Source organism: Diceros bicornis, chromosome 9, assembly GCF_020826845.1.
Source record: "Diceros bicornis minor isolate mBicDic1 chromosome 9, mDicBic1.mat.cur, whole genome shotgun sequence".
NCBI classification, from domain to species: Eukaryota; Metazoa; Chordata; class Mammalia; order Perissodactyla; family Rhinocerotidae; genus Diceros; species Diceros bicornis.
Window position 1 is genome coordinate 22,221,837 of NC_080748.1, and position 11,457 is coordinate 22,233,293.

Below are 11,457 nucleotides of genomic sequence, written 5' to 3' on the forward strand. Positions count from 1 at the left end.
GGAGGCAGGAAAGTTGGTCAGATCGTCCATCTCTGGGACCTGAGAAAGAAAAGAAAGGAGGGAGGGGAGAGGAACTGGCCTCAAGTCCCGTGTCTCTATTTCTCTCTCACTCACCTCTCTTGCCTGCACAGCTCACCCTCGGGGAGGTGGGAAAGAAGGGATGTCTCTGCAGGGAGGGGATGGGGCCTCACTCTCACTGCCAGAGGTGCAGCAGGGGCGATGCTTCTGATCCCTAAAGCACCAGCCAGATTGTGGACCATGAGGATGTGCTGAGTGCGGGACCTCTCCTGGGTGGAATGGTGCCAGAGCATTGGTATCTGCCCAGACAGCACAGTGTTTATAGCCTTCTGAGGAGTCACCCAAAATAAGATCTAGATGTATACTTTTGAAACATTTCGTCCAATTATTCAGAAATGAAAGAATCTTTTAATATAAACTGCATAGTCAAAAAAATAAATTATGATTGTTAGTTAAAATATAAAATGCTTTTTTCAAACTACTTACATGCCCCCTCCACACACACACACACACACACACACACACACCCATATCACCACCACCTCTTGTTGATGGTGAGGAATTTTAGTGGATTACCACAAACAGATTACATAGGTTTCTGGCTTCTGAAAACAAACTTCAACCCAGTAGCATTGTTTCTGCGGGAAATCTGGGTCTAAATTTTCAAGCAAGCATTGTGCAGGCAGAGCCTAGAAGCACAGCCTGTCCCAGCAGGGGGCTGCCTGGTAGAAGTTAGGGGTCAGCGTCACCTTGCTCCCCCTCCTCTCCACCCTTAGTGGCCCCCACAGCCTGCTGGACTGCCTCACTCTACAGTGTGAGAGGCAGCACAGTGGGCTGTTGGAGCAGTTTCTTCCTCTAAGGAATTTAAAGCCAACTATAAACCATCTGGATGGCGTGAGAGCCTGGATTGTACCTGAGTGTACACTCTGCCCCAGTCTCTTCTTTGTTAACATTGGGGATAACAGTATCTGTACAAACCTCTGTGAGTAGTAAACTATTCCATACAGGCAGACAGGCATTTAGTCTAATGGAGTTTTTTTTTTTTTTTTTGAGGAAGATCAGCCCTGAGCTAACATCCATGCTAATCCTCCTCTTTTTGCTGAGGAAGACCGGCTCTGAGCTAACATCTATTGCCAATCCTCCTCCTTTTTTGTTTCCCCAAAGCCCCAGTAGATAGTTGTATGTCATAGCTGCACATCCTTCTTGTTGCTGTCTGTGGGACGTGGCCTCAGCATGGCCGGAGAAGCGGTGCGTCGGTGCGCGCCCAGGATCCGAACCCGGGCCTCCAGTAGCGGAGCGCGGGCACTTAACCGCTAAGCCACGCGGCCGGCCCTAATTCTGTGCATAGTTAAATGAAATATGCATGGTTGAAAGGAAAGCAATAAAAATTAATTGGAGCTTTGAGAATCCAGCCCTTTGAGGAAATGCTAAAGGAAGCGGGTCATTGGAATTGCAAAAGGGGCAAGAAACCATTTGTCTGTAAATATACACTGACCACAGCAGGAATGTTTGGATACAGCTATCCTATATTTTCATAGAGGCTGTGCTAGGAACTGGACTTAAACTAGGGCAAGAGGAACTTACACTGTTGTTAAGAAACATCATGATTAGAAGTCTGAAGCAAGCAACATGTTAACAAGGAAGGTTGCAAAGTCACCTTTCCTATTTTTTTTCCTAGAAAGATGAAACGATGAGATTCTAAGTCTTAGAAGCTGAACTATATGTCTCTTTTTTTCTCCAGCCTTCTAAATTCTGCTTTAGGAGACAGAATTGGGCTTGAAGTCTTGTCTTTCAAAGACAAAATCGATGCAGTCCCAAATGTTTCAGTATGGACATGCTGTTAGCTGGGATAATCTTTTGTCTTTTTGATCCATAATGTTAATTGGTGAGACATTTTGGTCTTTGCTCTAACCAGCCTAACTTTTTCATTTCATTCAGGTGTTGGAAATGGCAATGGAAATGATCTAAAAGTACAAATAACAATGGAGCGAAGGATTGTCTTTGTCTCTGCTGCTCACATAAACTGCAGGGTAAGAGAAAGCACATGAACTGAAAATTCTGGTGTTTGTCTCAGTCTCAATGTCAAATCAGCATGTTGACCTTCCCAAACCGTTGCTCACCACAAAGACAGGCCAGGTTGCTTTCTTTTTTTCCTTTCTTTCTTTTTTTTGTGAGGAAGATCAGCCCTGAGTTAACATCCACGCTATTCCTCCTCTTTTTGCTAAGACTGGCTCTGAGCTAACATCTATTGCCAATCCTCCTCCATTTTTTTTTCCCCAAAGCCCCAGTAGGTAGTTGTATGTCATAGCTGCACATCCTTCTAGTTGCTGTATGTGGGACGCGGCCTCAGCATGGCCGGAGAAGCGGTGCGTTGGTGCGCGCCCGGGATCCGAACCCAGGCCGCCAGCAGCGGAGTGCGCGCACCTAACCGCTAAGCCACGGGGCCGGCCCCAGGTTGCTTTCTGATTACCATCCAACTGGGTGTCCCTAGTCAGAGGTAAATTAAACTCATTGTTCAAAACAGTTTTTTCAGGGCATTTTCCAGAACATATTTTCAGTTCAGAGTGTTGCATTGCCTTTCACTTTTCCCTAAATGCCAAGCATGCTCCCAGGAATCTATCAGAGTTTTAAATTCACGTATCTGGTCATTTTTAGCCATATACTCTTCTTCTTCGTCATTTTATTGTATGGCGCTGATTCTGAAATTGTAGTGTGCGAGAAAATCACCTAAGAGCTTGTAAGATGCAGATTCCTAGGTTGTACCCCAAAAGTATGATTCAGGAAATCTGGAATGGGGCCCAGGAATCTCTAGACTTAGCAATGTCCCAAGTGATTCTAACCCAGATGTCCCATGGGACTGCACTGTGAGAAACAATGCACGAGTGTCTGGATTGCGGAGGAATCTCTACCCAAAGCAATAGGACCTGATACTCAATGTTTTGTTACATGTAAAGCAATGCCTAAGACTCCAGACCTTCTCGGAAGCAATAAGAAAGCTTCCTTCGTGGGTCTAAGAAAAATTAACTTTTAAAATTCTCTCTCAGGCTTTTGTCTCTAGTTCTACTACTACCTCTCCAACACCATTCCTTTCCCTTCTTTTTGGCCCCCTACATGAGGGCACTCACCCAGGCCTGACCCTTGGCTTGCTGTTCCCATCTCTGTGCATATTCTGTTACTGGTTCTGCTCATCCATCCCCCTGCTTTAAACTCTACTTTTTTCTTTCATTCACTCAACACATATTTAGAGCACCCACTGTGTGATAGACACCGGAGCTACAACAGGGACAGTCTCTGCCCCAACAATTCAGACACACTTGTCAATCCATATTTATCAAATGAGCTTTTCCTCTGCTTCTGCAAACGGCACCAGCATTCTCTCACTCAGGCCTTCACATTTGGTATTATCTTGGATTCTCTCTTTGCCTTGGCCCTCTATATTCGGTTGGTCACCAATTCCTGCTGATTATACCTTTGAAATCTCTCTTCACTCACTCCCTTCTTTTCTGTTCCCATTGCCACTACCTAGTCCAGGACCTCATTTGCTCATGCCTAGATTTCTACAACCATCTCCTTACCTTTTCCTTCTCCTTATACAATGCAGTATAAGGAGTCCTGCAACGTGCATCCTGAAATACTGCTCTCCTGGTGAAAAGCTATAGGTAGAGGAGACGACACACTGTGTGCCCGTGGTCAAAGCCAGTTAGTATCTTTGTGGCTCAGTATTCTTATCTATAAAATCAAGATTACATCTCAAGTGTGGCAAGGATTAAATCACATAATATATGTGACGTTGCTCTGTGAGCTATTAATCACTAAATAAATGTTACATGTGATAATTATCAGGCCACTTTGTCATAGAGGAAATGCCCCACCATATTCTTCAACAACTTTGTTCTTATTTCCCCACCTCTTGAACTCTCGAGATCCAGCCCGATCAGACATGAGCTTATTCCATCAGTAACCTGGCCTGTAGGCTCCATTCCAGGTAGACTGCGTCCCCTCTGGCCTTTGGAACACAACACTAATTTCTGATTCCTGTTTTTGCTGGTCTTTCCTCCCCCTTCCCCTTTGTGCCCCCTCCCCCCCCCAACTGCCCCCTGCCTGAACTGGATTGTCTTTTCAATGCTCTTCTTCATTTATACACGTCCTTCCATGCCCAACTCAATTTCTGCCTCCTTAGTGAGGCTTTCTCATTCTATACCTCCAGCTAACCTCCCGCAAAGCACACAACGGCACACTCAGACTTCATCATACAGCTTGACACGTAATTATATGCCATTCTACTTTGTTCCTTATGTGTGTAGCTCCCTGAAGCATCAACTGAGTCTGCACCTTTGTATTTTCACAGGGTCTAGCATAGACCTTTCTCACTGTGGATGCCACTATTATACATGGGTGAACCAGTAACAGAAATATTCAGTATAGCTTCAAAGTCGCTCATGCCAGAAACATGGCATGTCTTTGGTCAGTCCAGTCAGTAGTCTGCTCTGGACGAGGCCTATGATCCCATCAGCAATCACATTTTTGATAAAACGTGAGCAATTATGCATTGCTTTTTGAATGTGAATGTCGGCTTTAAAATTGAGCTTCTTAGGGTATTCCTAATATATGAAAATCGGGTGACACACATTCAACAGTCAAGTTTACTTAGTTAAACTCTAATAGAAAATTGAATACTTGCTTTTCAATAGTGCCCTACGATAACCCTCAAACAAGTGGGGCTTTTTAAAATGTAAACAACAGTATTGCAACTTTATAGAAATAATGATTAACATTTATTTATACATATAGTGATTGGGCCATGAGACCAAGAGTACTTGATAAATACAGGAAGCCTCAATAAGTGAACATGAACTTCACTGTTACACTTATTATCTCCTTATTAGCTAGGTGTATAGTTCTGAATTCCATGTATTCATTCACAGGTGGATCATGAAGTCGGAGAAAACAAAGTAATAATTAGTCTGTTTGACTGTCCACCTCTCTATGAGGATGTCAAAGTGAAATTTTTCTCGCCAGTGAGTAATCAAGAAACAGCCTATGCCTTTATTCTTGTCTGGTCTTCTAAATGATGCTGGTTTGGGATTTCCTTTGCTACAATTCCCAACAGGGAGAGGATAGGAGATGTCAACCCCTAGCCAGGGAGGGGAGAAAAGAAAAGCAACAAGTCACATCTGTAAAGTTGTTTTAAAAGAAGAGCATATGTAATTTAAAAATTCTTTTGCTCATTTCTTTTTTCTAAATTCTATACAACTTGCATGGATTAACTTTCAAATAAGAAAAAATACAGAAACCAAGATGTTAAAACAACAAAGGTATGTTTTACTGTATAGCAGTGATCATGTTTCTGTTTTGTGTTATGAAAACACATTGCTCCCCATAATTTACAAAATACTTTACCAGGAGGGAGATTTTACTTTCCTCTGAATTAATTTATAATACATTATAAATAGTATTTTTAATCCAATATTTACTGAAAAACTGAATATCTGCCACTGTCATTACTCTGAATGAGTATAATTTATATTGACGAGTCATAAAATGTATAAGCATTATTCTGTACATAAATTTCTAAGCCTCAATAGTTTCAATTCATATTCCTATTAAATCACCAAACAGAAATGCCAACAAGTAAATACGCTGATCAATTTAAAACTTGTTTTTTCTGTGCCTTCCTTCATCTGCTGCTGGGGGAGAATCTGTTAAGTAATGAAGTGGTAAATGTGTTGAAGCAACTGACCTGGATAGTTCCCACATTGGAATGGTTACCCCTTGAATAACGGAACAGTCTGTATTCTCCGTCAGTGGTCTCTAAGCAGACACACTGGTGTAAGGGCACTGGCCCAGGTGACATTGGTAATACCTGGCCTTTGTGATTTTTAAGGGCCATGAGATGAGCGCACTTTCAGAAAATTTAGGTATTTCTATCATCAAGAATGACGGTTAATTATCCAATGCAGCAGCTCCTTGTAGAAATGGGTATATTTGGGCATAAATAAGCATAGATCCTTAGTAGATTCTGTTTAGCACTATCTAAACCAGATTAAAAGACCAGTGTCTCAATTTATAAATATCATAGAAAAAATAGATTTCCTTGAAAATTTTGGTAGAAACAGCAAGAGAAAGGAACAGCAGTCTCTTAAAGCCTTCTTTGTGTCTTGAGTATAACGTTATAGACTGTAAGTGCTGCATATTTAATGGCTACAATTCTTTGGTAAATATATAAATGAATAAAGGAATTTTAATCCCTTTGGAATGATTAGTTCTTGGTATCAATTTTAGTATGAAAAATAACCTTTTTTTTAACCATGTCTTTTCAGCATATTCCTAACTACTACGATAAGTGTCCCTTTTTCCTGTGGTTTCATACATCTTTTATAAAAAATAACAGGTATGGCTATGATATAACCCAGTAGAAACAGTTTAATGTTCAATGTCTGTGTAAGGTGTAATGGCAAGTCTTTTGCTGATTGCCATAAGCTCAATTTATAGAAACCAAAAAATCCTCGCGTCACCACTCTTCACTGCCTTACTCATCTTAATCTGGTTATTTAAAAAATATGGCTCTTCTTGAGACCCACTGTTGCATTATCCTCAAGGTCTATACCACAGGACTGCGTTATACGTTAAAACGTATTATAATCAGATCTCGAGTGTGGTAATAAATCCCTCCCATGGAAGTTTAATAGGAGTCTGCTCAGTACCTTGACTATGGCAGGTCCTCAGTATGTGTTGATTTACTGATGAGTGTTGATTTACTGTGATGGCCACCACCACATTCTATCCCAAAGTAAGGCGTCATCTAGGGAGGCTTCAGCTAGTTTAAAAGCTGACTGACACATTTATATCAGTGGCAGAAATTATAAGACACAATAAGTATCAATGAAGACAGGTAAAAGAAGTCTCCCATTTAAAAATGATTTTCTAATAACTAAATTGGGAAACCTTTTTTTAAAAGTAATTATTAATTTATTTGAAGATTATTCCAAAGCACATTCTACCATATCCAAAAACTCATTCCTGAGTCTATAAGTTCTCCACTTTAAGGAGTATTTGTTCTGTGGTGCTAAAAATTTGAGATTATTGGTATCGCCATGCCATCCAATACAAAAGGAAAAATACTATTCAAAAGATTGTGCAGGTGAGTTTTGAAGAAATGGTTGTGATCGTATGTGGCATGAATTGATAGTTCTACACTACATACAAGCCTAGCCTTTTCTTCACATCTGACCTGCATTTAATCACACCTCAAGCCCAGTAAGGCAACAGTCAATTGAACATCTGGCCTACACACTTATAACACACACACATTGAATGGATTTTGATAGAGTGAACTTTGGATTTGATGGAAAATTGTTACGAATTTTAACCCTAGATGGTTGCAAACAATAAACTTGGACTCTTAACACCAGCAAAGTCCCTCAAATGGACATCTGGGTAGAACTTCACTTGATGCTCCTCCTCAAGAGTGGTTCTTGCTAGGAACACGCTTTTCTCCTTTAAAACACCACATTCATACTGGAGAGGCAACAAACTAGATGATTTTTCTCACTTTTATGTTTCTAAAGATTTAACATTTAAATTTCCATACTACTTGGGAAAGCTGCTTTTATTAGTTACAAGATTCTTAATTGGCTGAAAATGCCAACTTTATCATTTAAAAGACACTCAGTATTTTACTACTGGGTTTTAATACACATCTAGTCTCTCTGGCTGATTTCTGTCACATAGAAATTTATTTTATTAAACCCAGATGTCATCAACTCCATTAAAGCCAATGTTACAAGAATCAGTGACATGTTGTTACTGAGGATGAAGATATTCTGCGTCTCACTAGAGAAAGTGGGAGAGTTGGCTCTGAGAAATGTAAGATACAGAAAAGGGCCGAGACTAGTCATGGCAAGTCTGTCTTAAAGCTCAAACGAGGGTGCCCTGCTGCACGGCTTTTCTCTCAGCCCTAAAATAAAATGTAATGATTTTTTTTCTATTCTAGGCTTTATCTATCAAGAAGCCAACTAGACAATCCCCACAACAAAAAAACATGGAAAATTTACCGTGCAGATTTTGCAGTTGAGTTCTGTTTTGATGAAGTCATAGCTGATGAAGTCATAACTGACGTCTAGACACAGTAGCCCTTCCAGAACAGATCAATTCTTCCCAAACCCTGCTACATGTTTACAGAGCTGATAAACCTATATCCTTCTCGATATACATTTAAATATATGTAAACATGGTCTTAAGAAATCTATTAAATATATAAAAGATAAAATGTCAGTGGCAATTTTTTCTTCTTCTTCGGAGCATGCCTCACACACAGTTCTCATCCGTGTTGAGACAAACCTGGAACACGGTGCAGAGGAACGTTAGCCAGCCCTGGTGGTCTCGTGGTTAAGATTCGGTGTGCTCACCACTGCGGCCTGGGTTCGTTTCCCGGTCAGGGAACCACACCATCCGTCTGTGTCGGTTGTCATACTGTGGCGGCTGCGTGTTGCTGTGATGCTGCAAGTTGTGCCACCGGTATCTCAAATACCAGCAGGGTCACCCATGGTGGACAGGTTTCAGCAGAGCTTCCAGAGTAAGACAGACTACGAGGAAGGACCTGGCCACCCACTTCCAAAAAAAATTGGCCATGAAAACCCCGTGAATAGCAGCGGAGCACTGTCTGATAAGCCCAGGAAGGTGAGAGGACCACGCAAAAAGACCCAGCAGGGTTCTGCTTTGCTGTACACCGGGTCGCTAGGAGTCAGGATCCACTCCATGGCACGAACGGGAACATTAAAAGTTATCACTTTTAAGAACTTGGAAATAATAAAACTTGCATATCACAACTGAGATATTTAAAAATTGCGATTCCCCCCAATACTGTGGGTTTATTTCATATCCTTATATATTTTTGGACAAGTATTTATTCCCTGCTTTGTTTCACATTTGTAATTTCAGATCTATTAGAAAGGTACTTGCTATTTTCTTCCTCCACTTGATTTACAAACCATCTGTTAACAAACATCAGATTGGCAGCAAAGACTGTTGCACACCCAGAGAAATGTTTGCACAAGCAGTCCCCCCCACACATGCTCTGTCCTGCTCCAAGCACTGCCCCGAGCGTGCTGAGCCACCTCTGCCTCCACAGGCACAGGCGTCGGGGAGGCTGAGCCTTGTAAACGTGAGGGATCAAGACTCCTCGGTAACTTTTGGTTTTGCGTAACATCACAGGTGAAGTCACAGGAAACATTTGCCTAGAGAAATCTAGATTTATTATTTTAAAATCCACCCCCCTCACCACCAACCTCACCGGGGCTTGTGGAGCTCTGTGAGGGAAGGTCACCTCATCGTCGTGAACACGGGTTAGTCCTGTGTCCACGGGGAGTCATCTTCTCTTTGGTACTGGCAGCCACTTTATTCTAAGCACCTTCACTGCCACTATACCTCATGGCCGTAACTGTCCTTGAAAACAGTTCTACTGTGGCTTTATCTCAATTATCCTTGAGTGATTTTCCTTTTATTGGCAAGTCTAGACCAAGTTGAATTTATCAGGAAATGAGAGGTAGCAACTAAGAAGAACCAGTGCCTCTGCTGAAACAGTGTCCTCGTTCCTGAAAACCTCGCACTCGCCCACAAGCACACGCTAAAAAAAATGGTTTGTGGGGGAAAAACAGGGTTTGGGGCAGACCACGCCAACTAAGCAACTTTGTAACCAGCACACTAACCACTAACCACCCAGGCTGGCAGCTCAGGCTATCTGGCAGTTACCACAGTAGGTGTTTTTTTAAAGGGGAACTAGAGCCATACTTGAGAGAAGGGCTGGTGGGTGGCAAAGTGGCACAGATGGAAGTAGAGCTCTGAGCTACTGGGCATCATGGTGGCACAGAAGGCCACGCAACCCTGGCAGGCTGCCTGGTTGTGGTGCTCTTCTTTCCCCTCAACATAACCCACAAAGGGCCCCAGCTGCCAGTGCAGGAGCCTGGCTGACGGCTTTCTGACAAAAGTCATCATTCTACTCCCCTAATCTGGCTCCCCTTGGAGCAAAAGATCTTGGAGGAACATGCTGTCAGGTTCCTTCCATATCATGATTACATTAGTCCGTCATTTGTGTGACAGAAACGTGTTGTGGCAGAACAGCTTGTACAGTTTCCTCTAAAATTCCTGCAGCAGTAATCCATGGAGGGCGGATGAGGTGGCGGGCTTAGGTGAATGGGAAAAAATAGTTAGATCTCACTCTTCAACAGCCAGTTATCTTTCTCAATACTGGCAATAACAAGGAAGGAAACTCCAGTTTTTAAGAACCTTGCTTTTTGAAATACAGGAGATTACAGTTGGGGTGTCTCTTCCCTGACCCTCCAGATGCATCAAAATTTCTGGCAATTCTGAGTCGCCACACTACTCTGCTTTTGCTCCTACAAAGAGAAGTTATTTATAGCCTCCTGGTGTTGCTTTCTTAGAACCCAGCATGAATCATTCTTTGACCAATGCGAGAAGCTTCCATCATAATATTTCAGAATGATCCTTGTTTTCTTAAACAGAACTTACTAACCTGGAATAGAAGTATCCAAAACTTAATAGCCAGAAGTTTAACTACATTAAAAAACAGAATGGCATCCTGCCAAACCAGCCCATCCCACCCACCGCCTGGGGGAGGGAGAGTGAGTCTGGAGAGCCGTGTGTCGTATCTGCAGTGAACATACAGAACGTGCATTCTGTCCATTTACCTACAGTGAGACTGTTCTACAGCAGGAATCCTGCTGACAAAAACCAGTGCTTGTTGCAATAAAACCACCACCTGGAAACATGACTAAACATCCTCCAACGCTGCTGACAGTTGGTTCTTAGCGTGGATATAAAGTACTTAAACCAACTCATCATATACTCAAATACTAGGTAAATAATTTAATGATGCTAGAACACTACAAGCTCTTCAAACAATATTTCCAGTTACTATATTTTTGTCTGGAGTACAAATCTGAAATGGTACAAATTGTACCCAAATACTGAACCATGAATTAAGCAAATAGAAGGAAAAAAAAAATTCTCCTGACTCAGGTTTCCACTGCTTACTCCCAGTCACTCCTCCTGGCCTCAGACTGCTTCTATTGAAGATATTTAGTTCAATCTTTAAAGGACGACATGTGAGAAGGTCTGCTGCCAACAGGGCTCACCCAGACGAGCCACAGGCACCGGGCAGTGGGACCACGGACTCTGAAGCCCTTCACTTCCTGCGGAAGCCAGGCCCATCTTCTATTTTGCTTCAAGCCAGGACTGTTCACGTGAAGCACCACTCAGCAGCTACTGACCGTAAGTATGGAGAGAAAAGTAAGGTAGAAAAACTACATTCTGCCAACAGGGACAGGCACACATGTATGGACTACTATTAACACTGTCAGGCTGCTTGCTTTGAGCCTTACGGGCTGCTTAAGCACACTTTATTGCGAGAACCCTTGCCAG

General features: G+C 42.2%; 1 protein-coding gene and 1 pseudogene across 1 annotated transcript in view; one reads left to right on the forward strand and one right to left on the reverse strand.

The window, feature by feature from the left end:
* Positions 1 to 2,074, forward strand: part of LOC131409893 (phosphatidylinositol 3,4,5-trisphosphate 3-phosphatase TPTE2-like) — a 227,840-nt gene extending 225,766 nt beyond the window's left edge. Inside the window, exon 14 of the mRNA XM_058547644.1 lies at positions 1,957 to 2,074. Within this exon, the coding sequence (XP_058403627.1) occupies positions 1,957 to 2,066 (110 nt within the window). The 3' untranslated portion in view covers positions 2,067 to 2,074. The remainder of the gene's footprint in view (positions 1 to 1,956) is intronic.
* LOC131409910 (serine/threonine-protein phosphatase 4 regulatory subunit 2-like) overlaps positions 1 to 11,457 on the reverse strand; it is a 51,253-nt pseudogene that overhangs the window by 25,871 nt on the left and 13,925 nt on the right.